The sequence below is a fragment of the Monopterus albus genome, unplaced genomic scaffold (genome assembly GCF_001952655.1).
Source record: "Monopterus albus unplaced genomic scaffold, M_albus_1.0 scaffold20.1, whole genome shotgun sequence".
In the NCBI taxonomy this organism is placed as follows: Eukaryota; Metazoa; Chordata; class Actinopteri; order Synbranchiformes; family Synbranchidae; genus Monopterus; species Monopterus albus.
Window position 1 is genome coordinate 171,834 of NW_018127900.1, and position 13,963 is coordinate 185,796.

Below are 13,963 nucleotides of genomic sequence, written 5' to 3' on the forward strand. Positions count from 1 at the left end.
GTAGGAAGTATTGCTGCAGACTGTTGTCACAGTACTCAATATAAACACCAGAGGGCGAGCAAAGCCACAGTGAGAGAGCAATCACTGGACACAGCACTAGCAGGTGCACCATGTCAGTGACTTCAAATCACTCCTCTGGCTACACCAGATCTCATTTATAAAACAGTAAAAGCAACACTGGCAACTTACTTATTGGATGTTCGGTCTTGCTGTAGATTAGTTAATGCACCAAAGTTGTTTCGTACAGTTCTCAAGCTGGCAAGAACCTGAGGGGAACATGACAGATTAGGATTGAGTTACATATGAATTTATGTCAATATTATATATGAAGACCATACAACAAACTTGGAGCCGGCGCTTACCTGTGCAAATGGAGTTACAATCATATCGTCACCATGACTGAAAGAAACACAGAGAGCAGGTTTAATATTAGATACAGGTCTATAGTATATTGACAGCTCATGTTAAAGATGGAAGTGGGGTCATATCAGATTCATTTCAGTGTGTCTGATTCAGTCAATCACAGTGGCATGTTTACTCCACACGCCAGCTACGAGCTGAGGCCATCCTTCACATTGTGAAATAGTCCAGCTTCCAGCAAGAGAAATGAAGAGCTCTACTGTTGGATGTTTCTCTACACATAAGGTCATTTAGTGAATATAGAAAAAGCTGCTACTTCTCTTTGTACTGGCTGCACTGACAACATCCCTCATACAGTCAACCTTCCTCCACTTTTATTTATTCAGGGAAAAGTCGGATGGACATGTTACTGACTTTGCTTTTCCTGGTTTTCATGCCTTTAGACACATAGCTCCTGGAGTAGATGGTTTTAAGAGATTTGCGTAAGAGCACCTCAGTGGGCTTTAATAAGCAAGTGGAGAGCCAAAAGAGACACAGGCTTGACATGTGCTCCTATCAAAAATGGAAGGTATTCAGACTAAAGATGATGGGTTATATGTTCTCCGAAAGTGAAGGAAAAAGCATTTGTGGATAGATATTATCTATACCACTTATCCTGAAGAGGGTCGTAGGGGGCTGACATTAGGTGAGAGGCAGGGTACACCTTGAGCAGGTTGCCAGTCTATCACGGGGCTGACACTTAGACACTCATTCCTAAGGACAATTTAAAGTTGCCAGTCAACCTAAGCTGCATGTCTTTGGACTGTGGGAGGAAGCTGGAGTACCCGGGGATAACCCATGCAGGCACAAAGAGAACATAAAAACTCCACCCAGAAAAGCATCAGGTCAGCCAGGGCTTAAACCTGGAACGTTCTTGCTGTGAGATGACAGCATTAACCACTGCCCCACCATTCTGCCCATTGACTTGGGTGTTTTTTTTCTCATATTACTCTTAAAGCCTTTTGGAGTACAAACCGGCTCTCCTAGCTCTGTTAGGTGTTCTCTTGTAAAGAACTTCTGGATAATTTTCTTCTGAATTTCATAAATAGAGTTGTTAAGACAGGCTACCTGCTGCTAGCTATCTCAGGTTTCCCTGTATATTTCAGCAATTCAACAGGAAAAAAGAAAGAATGAATGAGGCATAAAGGATTAATGAAAACATGCAATGATGGTTTTTAATGTGGTAACTGGATACTGGGCATAGCAAGAAAAGGTCATTGGTTTAATACATCAGAGCAAAAAGCAGCAGCAGTGAGGTGGATGTCTAAGGTTACTGAAGGCCATTATTTTTTCTATTGGTCTTTCCATTAGGCTGGATGTTTTCAGTCAATATTTTTTATTTCCAGTTGCACTAAGTCCACAGTACATGTAATGTAACTGGATACCAATGTGTTGGAAATGTTGAATGTGCTCTCAGCATAGATGCTGACCCAGAAGATTCCGCTGGTTTGTGTGAGTAACTACCATGTTTGTGGCTTAATGCCGTTATAAGAAGCATCATAAAAAATCAAATGATCAAATGAATTCAAAGTAAAACAGATTAAATGCAGTGCAAAAACCCATCCCATTGCCCTTGAGTTCCTGTATACAGATAAAATGGATAATTTGGCAAAATGTCAGACACACAACCTGTGTTTGTAGATACTTTATCACTGACCACCTTATTTGTGCTACTGGATATGGCCAAGAATAGATGTGACACCGCACGATCAGCTGTTGGTCATGCACATTTCCTAGCAGGGCCAAAGAGAGGACTGCTTTAAGACCTAGTCATTAAAGGTCAAATTAAGTGCATTCACCACACTGGAGTGCATGTTGTGGAGGTTCAGGTGAAAGCAAAAGATGTCATGCACTCACATATCACTGGCAATGGAGGAGTTTCGGGACATAGACTTTGGTGAGAGATCGTAGTCGCTGTCGGAGCGGTAGAGGAACGACTCTCTCCGTTGGCTGTGGACAAAATTGGCCTGCAGGATAAGGCCTGAGCCTGGGCTGGCCATTGGGTCCAGGGGGCTGCGACCTGATGACGTGCCATTGTCCACATCAAAACTGCATATGGAGATAAAAAAGAAAGGGATAACAATCAGAGTCTGAAAATATACTATTAACACCATTTTATTGTATATTGTAAACAGGGGAAAATTAGTGCAGAACTGAAACATTATTTTGATGTTGTGCACAATGACCTTAATGTTTATGTTACAACATGTCTGGTTACAGTTTGCAAGTTTTCTCCAAATCAACATCCCCAGATCTTTTACACACAAATTCTTATACACATGCACACACAGCATGCGTTAATTAAAAAGCTAGGTTCTAATAAAGTTTGTCTGTAACAGACTGTACTTATGGCTACATGACATGGTTCAGGTATCTGTGGTACTATCCATCTAAGTGGTCTTGATGATTTCAGAGCTTACTCACATACTGACTAAACCCACATGAATATTTTCTTCCACTGCAGCAGCACAGGCTCTGCCATGCATTTCTACATGATTCTGTACAGTAAATTGGATCCAAAGTCATGAGTTGTGACATTCAGAGCATGACATGCATACAGACTGTGTATGACGTGCATAGTGTGGGCAGGTGGGTTCTATATGAGGCTCCACACTGCTGGCTGACGTAAAATTTCTTGTACGCTTGATGTACTAAAATTATAATCAGTCACTCGTTATCGAGCTGAGCATTAGATGATTATGATTGGTGGCAGATTGACGCATCATCAACAGTGAGAACTTCTACAGCAATATTCAAAGCCATCTAGTGTACATATGACCGCTAGTGATATTCATTCATTCATTTTCTACCATTTAGTCCCTGAACGGGGTCACGGGGGGGGCCAGAGCCAATCCCGGCCGGCAATCAGGCGAAGGCAGGGTACACCCTGGACAGGTCGCCAATCCATCGCAGGGCTAACACATAAACGAACAACCACACACACGCACATGCACTCCTATGGGCAATTTAGAGACACCAATCAACCTAAGCTGCATGTCTTTCGACTGTGGGAGGAAGCCAGAGTACCCGGAAAGAACCCACGCAAGCACGGGGAGAACATGCACACACAGAAAGGTCCCAGGTGGGGCCCGAAAACCGGGACCTTCTCACTGTGAGGCAACGGCGCTAACCACTGCGCCACCGTGCTGCCCTGCTAGTGATATGATTTATTTAAACTGTGTGCAGGGTCACAGGGGATACCTCTGCTCTAACAACACCACTAACTCACAGTTAAAAGCTATCTCTAAACCAGAGACACCATTTCCCACTGCAGTGGCACAATGAGCTCCTTAATCTCCTCAGTGATTGTCCACCCAGGCGATGACTAAGTCCTGTCACCAGGGATATCTGCCTTATTTCTAGGGCTACTGAGCAATCTGATAAGGTCAGGGGGTGGGGGATTCCCCTCAGCGTAATGTGTAATATGCATGGCGATGATGTCCCTTTTGTCATCACATTCACTGTCAATATGGAAACTGCCACACATTTAGTCCAATATTATCTACACCTTAACAAGTATGGGACACCCTGCTCATGTTAGCATGTAAAAGATGATGTTCTAAGAACAGAAACAGTAGTGTGAGCACACACAGACATGTGGTCACATGGTATAGAAAGGATGTTCCAATCCAGAACCAAAACATCCAACTAGCAACCAAAGCATTTCTCTATGTTATACAATGATAAAATGACCAATACTAACACCAGTATGCTTCCTGCTGTTTGCCTTGAGCTTGTATATTTTTTACAAGAGGAAGGGTAACAACAAGTGATTCACTGACCTAATGGCAGGTTATTATTACTTTCAGTTGTGTTTAGCACGTTTGATTTGTTGGCTATGAGAACAGGGTACTGTACTTGCTTTTTTTGGGAGAATTTTTGATTATGCTGAGTCTTCCTCCCCCCAAAGCCATATCACTCCAACAGTCCAAGGCTTCGTCTTACACAGCCAAGGTACAAGCATGTGTTAATGGATGGGCTCTATCTTTCCAACTCTCCATTTCCTATTCCATCCATCTGTTATAGTCAATCTGTCAATAATAACCATTCAGTGCAGAGCCTATGGGTCACATACTATAGCAAACATTCTTCAAGGACCAAATTAAAGCCAGAATGCTGTATAGTAAACCTAATTTCTCCTGATTAAATGCAGAACATTCATTCATAAAACAGAGAAACACTAATCAGTTACTCTACCTCCTTACTAAAGTGCAGGTGCCTAAAAGAAAGTGTAAAATAAAAATAAACACTGTATATTTCCAAAAAACACCTTGTAGAGTTTCTACTGCAATTTCTTCTCCCAACAGAAACAGTATGTTATCTCAGTTTATCCAAATACACTCAACACAGCCACAGAGATATACAGGACATGCCAGGCATATTTTCCACAACAACTACATGGCTAAATGTTATGCTATCTCTTTGTGATCTCTCTGAGTTGCAGCAGCGAAGTGAGTGTGAGTTTTGGCTGTGGACTGCAATAGTTTGGTCATCTGCCTGATCCCTGAGGAAAGGGCAGTCATATTGTTCTCATCTCTTTCTCTAACTAGCTGTTAGACAAAAGCGCACATAACTAGGACACATATGTGAGCTGCAATGACAATGGCAATTTTCTAACTGGTTGTAATGTCTTAATTTACATATCGCACCAATCTCGGTCCTTCACTCCTCTCATTATGTCTTTCTATGTTTAATATTAAATCAAAAGTACGTCTTAACAAAACTGTAGTATTTCCACATATACACACACACAGCTCCCCACCCACACTTATCACATCAAGTGGTCCATCTGTTTTTTTATTTTTACACTGCAGGTGTGAATGCACACACACTCACATAAGTGACTTATAAGTTGTCATTCCAGACACAGGTCAGTCCGTTCACCAGCTGTTCTGTTTATGAGTGCATGCATCATCTTGTGAACAACACAGAGACAAAGGCAACAGAGAGATAGTGAAAGCGCTGTAACATAACACCCAGCATATGCTTAACAAGTGATTCATTATCACATTTACTTTGATGTCACAGCCACAGTGATTCTCAGCCAAACTCCACTCACCGAGTGTGTGTGTGTGTGTGCGTGCGTACAGTGTAATTCCAGAGACACACCCTTTTTAAGAAAGACACAAACAATCTTTGCAAGTAGCTTAATGAGGTATTGCACCAGCACTGACATCACAGCTGGAAGAAAATAAAAATGTCAACACCCTGATGACTCTATTATGAGAATCAACAAAAGGCGTGAGTAGAACTCATGAGGGAATTTATTGTTGAGATGGGAAGTAAATCCGGTATTACTTAGAAGCCAAGACAATGGGAAACCACAGTTTACCCAATAAGGGAGTAATCCTGAACCGTGATATAACTGGGGAGGAAGGAAACGCAGAAACACTGGATGGATGACTGAACCCTCTGTCAGGCTCCACAAATTCCATTCTGCTAAATGTCACTGCTCACAGTCCTCAGCTTCTTGTTTGTCATCAAAGGCTTAAAGTCACATCACCTTTTCCTATGACAATATCTTTTCAGATTACAAGGGGGGAAAAGGATAAGATAATAGATACATTTGTATGTGTGCTACAGCAACAAAAAGCAGCGTTTACACTTGAATTTAATATCTGTACATACGGCCATGGCTCAAAATGAATCTGAATCACCCGCTAAATTTGTAAATACTGTAGATGTTAAAGCCAAAACACTTTCTTTACAAAGGCTAGATTATTTGCTGCATTCATTTTGTCATGTAATTTTATTTCAGCTACATTCCTAAACTACAATGCAAGACACAGTGGGAACGATAAACTTATTACATTATTAAAATATGATTATCCCAATCAAATTTTCTCACCTCGTCTCGATGGTGAAAAAGGCATCTATGCTATACAATGAGGATTCAAGGATAGAAGTTGTTGTTTTCTCCAAACACTGTAAAACCCTTTGGCTCAATCTATTCTTTCTTCCTTTGTCTCACTCTTTTCTTTTTCGCACACACACAATAATTGGCATAGATCAAGGCATTCATTTTCTGCCCCGTGTCACTTGAGTAATTATGCACACCACAGGAGTTGCTGCAATAGAGCTGAGAGGAGACGTACTTGAGAAAGAGGTCAGGGCATTAAGTGTCTTCGATAAATAATCTGCTGAGGGGAGGAGACTGAGCCTCTGTTTTCCATCATTCAGAGCTGGTGTGCCAAAAAATGTACCAGACAACAATACCATACAAACATGGAACACAAGCATGAGATTTCTGTATGTTCCCAAAGTGCGACGAGAGTTGTTGAGTTTATACAGAACATCTGAAAATGCTAAAACTTTCACTGTAAAACTGAGATAAAGCAGATTCACAAAAACTATGCAATCAGTCACAGATGTGTTTGGAAAGTGTGGAGTAGTATGGTTCAGAGCAGTTGAAGTACACAAAGGGAAGCAGACAATTTATTTCAGAAAGCTGTGAGGATACAGAGGGGAGCAGGAAGTTAAGGAAGGACAAGGAGAGACATGTCAGAGCTGTTTGAGTGTGAGCATTCCAGTGTCTACATTTATGAGGACTGTGCATCCCTGCATGCATAGATACATGTATGTATGTGGTTTCCTAGAGCAGGCACAAAGTCAGCCAACTCTGCTTTACATGTTTAAATGATAACCGTAAAAGAATACTGCAACAACACCGTGCAGGCATATAAGGTGGTGCCCCAGAAAATATGAGAAAAAAGTTGCCGTATTTAGAAACTGTGACCTTCTCTGACTCTCAGCGTGCTTTCAGAAGACAACAATGACTCCCACCAGAGACACTACAGGAGATTAGAATGTGTTCTCTTGCATGACTTACTAAATAAACTTGCCAGGACAAAATGATTTAAATGACCACTTTATCACCACCGATAAAAATATGTCATTATTCTGACAATATGAGCAATGTTGGAATATTGAAAATACTGAATGTGACGCAATGTACTATACACAAGGTCTGAGCAAAATGTGTCTGTAACTCATATGACCTTAGTTCACAGTTTATAGGCACAGGCAAGAGTCCTAGTCACTGTATGTTGTATACTTGTCTTGAATGTAACCCTGTAGCCATATTTCAAGGATATTTTTCATGGTGTAAATAGTTTGGAAAATCTCTGAAGGTGAACACATTTATATAGTTTGACAGTGTACACTGTATCATCATATCTCTCATTTTGGTGTCTAACTTGGAGGAACAAAAAGGCAGTGGAATGATTCTCATCCTAAAAGGGCTGAAAACTTAACTCAGCATCATGTACAATATATGTGAGACCATGACCATCATATTGTTCACTGTAGTCAGGACTGAAATTTCATTGATAACCAAGACACACTTTCTCTGTCTGGCTCGTACTCATACCCAGCCTGTCTTAGCTACACACGAGTGAAAGTACCCATGCAAGTACACATACACTATATGCTAAATGAAATTAATACCCACCAGGCAGCAAATGGTAACAAAATTAACCATTAAAAATCAGTCTTTGGCAGATAAAACAGAAGACGATCAGAAGCCACATTGGCTACTAAATTTTAGAGACTAACATGAGTCTTTCTTAAAGTGCAGCTTCTAATTAAGATACAGGACTTGATTGCACAGAAAGCTAGAGGTCCTTTAGTGCATGAAAGTTAGATTATATTACATTCTGTCAAAAATGGCTTGCACTTTCTTTTACCTTCTCTCTCCTGGCTTTTCTTGCCCTGTCAGTTATAAGTAAACCTAACCCTTCCCTTTAGTCGTCATACTGCTTTGGAGCTTGCTGTCACTTTGCCATTCAGAAAACTCATTCAGTCATGAGAGACATAGAAAGAGGTCACCATGGCAATGCAGCATCATCTTAGTTCACATGCTTCAAAGCAAAGCAGGGCATTACTGGTCCTATATACTTTGAGTTCCACTTAACTAGGAACCTATTTTCAGTGCTATTCATTATCACAGGTCTGTTTGAGTAAAAGTCACATCTGGAAAATATGTTAGATAACTTGCACTTCGTTGGCCTCCATAAGAGGGCAGATAAGACGCAACATTTACTGCCTGAGAAGGCCACTTAAATTTGAAGTCACATATTCCTAGCTTTATCTCAGCACACTACATCACATCACTCCTGGTTTTAAAGTGATAAAGAAGAAGAATGACAATAGGTGTGGAGCTAGTAGGCTTTCATAAACATTCAATTCTCCATCTTTAAAAATCTCAAGCCATGTTTACTGAGCTAACATGCCGATGGACACTCAAAAGTCTGCTGCGTACACAAACCTACATTTACACACTTGGGTGGAGTAGGGTCTGTTTGAGTTTTGTCAGTCCAGAGGGCACATCACACACCATGTCACTGGCTTAAATATAAGCATGTAGACACACAAAGGGGATTGTTCACTCAAATTCACAGGACCACACCGGCACTCACACAAGTACACAAAGACACATAGCTGTTGCAGTCACATAGCAACAGAACACATAGTGTACACAGATACTAAACTTGTGTGTTGAGACTTAGCTCACCAAGGGAAGGGAGACAACATTCAACTCCTGCATTACACATAACATACACAGCACAAACACACCCATCCTGATACAAACGGCTTGAACTGTCACCTACAATTTATTCATTTTTAAGGGACACTAAGGTCACAGATCTACTGTAAATCTCAAGCACAGAGATAACAATTATGAAAGACAACATAATGATTAGAATAATGAAAGAAGCCTTGATAAAACAGTAAATAACAGAAGAGAGAAGGGCAGGACAGATGGAGCAGGCGGTGTGCTTTGTCCAGCTGAGTACTGCTTTTGGTAGGCATTCAAAAAGATGGCTCATGTAACTTATCACTGCCAGATTCTCTGCTTTTAACATGACAAAAAGCTGCATTCTGCAGACAGCTCTAACACTAATATCAGGGTTTTCTCTTCATCCAAACACATCACACACACTCTGTCATCTGAACAGCTCAAAGAAACTACAACCCTCAAAGACTTCATTAATAAGTCTTCATTACACACAAACATCATTTCCTGCTGGGGAGGTGTTTGAGCAGATTAGTAAACTGACAATGTGAGAACACTGTGAAGCTCACAGGGAGGTCTGACAGGACTCAAAACATACTGCTCCCAGCCATACATTGTAGAAATACTGGGAATGTTAACTTCCAACATTAAAGCTACAGGGAGGTTTCTTACTAAGAAATGTGGGTAAACAGGCGAGAACAAGTTGACACAGGAGGGGGAGGGCCAGGCGAATGTGCCCCTGGCTCTGCACTCTGTGTGCTGCATTCATCTGAACCATGTGCAAGCAGGAGAATGTATGGAGTGACACATTACTTAATGAATGACACCTTTGCTGTTTTACAGCTTTGTGTTTTCAACCATTTCTCCGGATGAATAGAATGAATAAATAATAACAGCTGAATAGTTTTAATAGAAGCACATGGAGGATTAGACACCAGGGCCATGACAGCAAGTGTCATTTTGTCGTTCTTTGAGACAGCCTGATTAAGTGTAAGATACGCTGAAGGACAGAGTCAATCATATCTTCTGACCTCAGAATATGTAATGCCTCGCACAAATAGCAAAACCACAAACTCCAGGGTACAGAAAGTTTTTGCAGTGAACCAAGGAAGAGGATGTGACAAACACAGAGCACATTAATCGCACAAAAAACAAAAACCGACAAGGAAGGACTTGAGTCAACACTGGAGGGGCAGAGAAAAGTATTTCAGAAAGTAAGAAACATGTATATGGAAACTAGCAGAGCAACATATACACACACAAACAGGGTTCTTATGGACATATTACCACCAGAACAAAGTTCCCCATCTATTTACCTTATTGCCTCTGCATTCTTCAGAGAGCTTGTAGAACGCGAGCGTGGTTTAAGAATGATACTCATTGTCTGGCTTGTCCTTCCACCTCCACAGACACTACATATGCAAACTGTCCACATGCACACCCTCTGGGCCACCTGGAGCCTGCTGGCCAGTCCTCTGCTGTGGACTGACCAAAGTCCTCATTGGTCTAATCCAGTGGGCACTTCCTTCCTCAGTCCTGTGCAGCGGTCAGGTCTGCTGAGCTGCTTGACACTTAACCTGAGTTTAGACAGAGCAAACCCTCCATCCAGCAGTATTCCACACTGCTACTCCTCTTCGAGCTCCGATTATTTGACAGCAGGTGCTTCTTTACCCTGCTCTCCCTCTCTCTCACTCTTGCTCTAACTTAGAGTATCTTTCTTGCCAGATCAGCATGTGATCTCCCTCTTTCCCAGTCCAGCCATGCACTCACACTGTTACTCTTTCTCACTCTGCTTCTCTCTTTCAAGTCCCCGTGTATTTTTTTTCCTGACTAGTGGAAATAAGATCTCCTCTTCCTCCCACAGTCCATTTTTCCATCCCTCCCAACTCTGTCTCTCTTGCTCTGTCTTTTTATGACTGTGTCCTTGTCTTTGAGTTACTTGGCTCTCCTATTCTCTCTGTCTCTGTGTTTCCCAAGCTACAGCTTGGGTATGTCTGAAGTGGGAGGCGTTGTTAAGGTGGTGGTAGTAGTAATTCCTCAAGGGGTGGGACTTGTATCCCCCAGCAATCCTAACAAACGTCTCAAGTGTCAACCACTTGGCTGCCACAGTAACCTAAAATCAACAAAAGGCATGCCAATGATCTGGAGAGATAATGTTGGCTGTGTTTCACTATGTTTTTTCAATAAGAGAAGCAATAAACCGAGAAAACAAAGCCCATGCTTTATTGGCAAGAGTAAGTGCTAAGGAAACAAGGGTTTTACTTGTACTGTACTGGCACCTGGTAGCCTTATTAAAACTGAGAATGTAATATTTGAGAGTGAACCAAGAAGATATGTGAAGGGAAAGATGGATAAAGTTGCTTTCACTGTAGCAGGTTATATTAAATATGACACACATTATCTACTGATGTATCCATAGTCAAGTGCTAAATAAACTAGACTGCCAACGTACTAAACAGACAAAGCATTTTTTTAAATTGTCTAAATTGTTTAAAGTTTTTATTTTATCAGGGCAATGCATTTTATCTTCTAATTTGTCATATATTTGCATAATTTATACATAAATATTTTATTTTCCAATTTATAAATTCTGTACACAAGCAGAAATCAAAACAAGGCCATATGGGAACACACACACACACACACACACACACTTACTTTCTGTATGGTTAAAGCTCTGATGATTTAGCCACTAAGGCTAAAATGTGTCACTAAGTTGACACACTACAGAACCTTGAACACACCGAAGTTCCAGTAAAGGATAAAATTAATTTGCAATGCATATCTTTTATCCATGGTCCCAACATTTATTTACTATGTGATGACTTGCATGAATCAACTGAACTCACTCTCTTCAGAGAGTATTTGTTACTATACATTCCACCCCAACAGAAAGGCTCTGCTTTTCATTCTATTATACACCAGATACAGTAGGATATTTAGCCTTTTATGTGCACATTTTCACATAAAACATCAGCAGTTCCATGCTGGGGATAAAATGGAATCAACGGTGTGTTGCCATCTGAAAAAAGGTATAATTCTAGAGCACTCCACCAGGCAGACAGGTGTGTTAGGTGTCTGACATGTTAATCATACACGACTAAGCAATATCAACCAAGATACTCCACCTTTGTATGCATTCTGTGTGTGTGTGTGTGTGTGTGTGTGTGTGTGTGTGTGTGTGTGTGTTAGTCATATGTGCAGCTTGTAGGTAAGAGCTGCCAATCGCTCAAGTAAAAATAAAGGAACAATAAAAAGATGTATGGTGAAATGCAATACCCAATACACAGCATGCAAGCACTGTTTTAGACTGATTATAAATATTCATATACATGCATGTTTAAATATACTTTATCAAAACATAATAAAAGTTGTCTGAGCAGAATTATTTTGAAACTGTATGTACTATCTACTGGGGATCGAGATCAGCAAACACAGTTACACAGTAGGACACAACATTAGCTTGGTCCCTAGTTGTAGCTCCAAGAAGTAAAAACCAAGAGCAAGACAGGAAAAACAACAACACATGTAACCTGAAACACAGACGCATCAGCATAAACATAGTTACAGCCCTCTCTTCTAGAAAGCAGAGGAAATATTTCCTTGTTATCAATAATGAAACTGGCCATAAGAAACAAAAGGTTAACATCCGTAACGGTATGCTTGTCTTTTGTTCAGGAGAAGTGTCGGAACATACATCCATCTCTAGCTCTCATTATACCCATACACTGATAATACTATGATCACAGCTACTGATGCTTCAGAGTAAATTACTGTGTAAACAGATGTGCTTTTACTGTATATGGACATGATACATGAGCAAACACATGCACACCAGTCATACATACAAATAGTGGTAAAGGTTATCCTCACAAACACCTTAATGTGCTCATTAACTACTCTGAAAGTGCAATCGTGAAGTGGGGAAATCACACTGCATGTTTTGATTTAAAGGATGGTTTTCTTCCATAGTGCTCTATGTCCATCGGTTTCAAATTTCACGCCAGACCAAGGATGAAATTTCCATGGAGATTCTCAATAATCCAGGTCATGGTATTTCCAAAAGTGCTATTAGATGGCAAATGGACATGCCTGAGGTTCCTGCAGATAGTTTGCCTTCCATCTGAAAGGCTTCTTCAGTCCACCACTGACAGTTTTGGGAATCATTACCTAAATACACTTCTGAAGCCTTTTATTGTTCCAAACTAACATCTCTTGTACAGTACAGCTGATTTCATGCTGGTATGTTTTATGTTGTTATACAGCTAAAAATGTAACCGTGTGGAGCGCTCAAAACAAGTTATAGTACAGACACATCTAATGCTTCCAGCGCAACAGAATGGTGTAGTTTATAGCTTAGTGAAAGTGGTGAAACTAATCCTATTACCACGCTCTGCACATTCCACATGGTCAAGGAAAGAACAACAAGGGAGAGCCGCTTCCTGATGAAAACTTGGGGTAAGAGATTCACAGTAGTGGTTCTCTACTCATTCACTTGGGAAAAAGAGGGTAGCCCATGAGTGCATGCATCCAATCACATACCACACTCACAGTGAGTATTTCCTTTTTGGCTACAGACACAAGACACAAACAAAAAAAAGAACCTAGTCTAATCTAATTATATTTAGAAGAAGCAAGAATGGTAATTTGCCCCCAAGTCAGAAACAAACAGTTTATTCAGCATAAAATCAGTCTTACTGAAACTACCTATATGCCATAAAGATCACTACCTCAGCCTAGAAGGAACATTTTCTCACCAATACAGACAGTTTTTCTGTTAGAGGTGGTGTGTCTTATTCAAATTTTTTATTAGAAATAATTTATGATCTTATTTATACAGTTCTCACTCTAATACAGTAGGGAAATTGTATTCCATTAATGTTATATATTTCCTCAGTAATGTCCTTTTTTACAGCATTTCCATGTTCTATACAGTATTTGGATAAATGATGGATATAGCACAAAGACATCTAAATGGGGAGGAGGCCCCGGGGAAGACCCAGGACACTCTGGAGGGACTTTGTCTCTCGGCTGGCCTGGGAACGCCTC

General features: G+C 40.7%; 1 protein-coding gene across 5 annotated transcripts in view; it reads right to left on the reverse strand.

Moving 5' to 3' along the window:
• pde4d (phosphodiesterase 4D, cAMP-specific) overlaps positions 1–13,963 on the reverse strand; it is a 153,586-nt gene that overhangs the window by 17,503 nt on the left and 122,120 nt on the right. For 4 of the 5 annotated variants that reach the window (XM_020593700.1, XM_020593699.1, XM_020593701.1 and 1 more), the window contains 3 exons: positions 2,257–2,448; positions 363–399; positions 190–266 (listed from right to left, as the gene is read on the reverse strand). In XM_020593700.1, the coding sequence (XP_020449356.1) occupies positions 190–266; positions 363–399; positions 2,257–2,448 (306 nt within the window). Of the gene's footprint in view, positions 1–189; positions 267–362; positions 400–2,256; positions 2,449–10,230; positions 10,898–13,963 lie in introns of those variants that run through there. The other variant, XM_020593702.1, reaches the window with a different exon arrangement.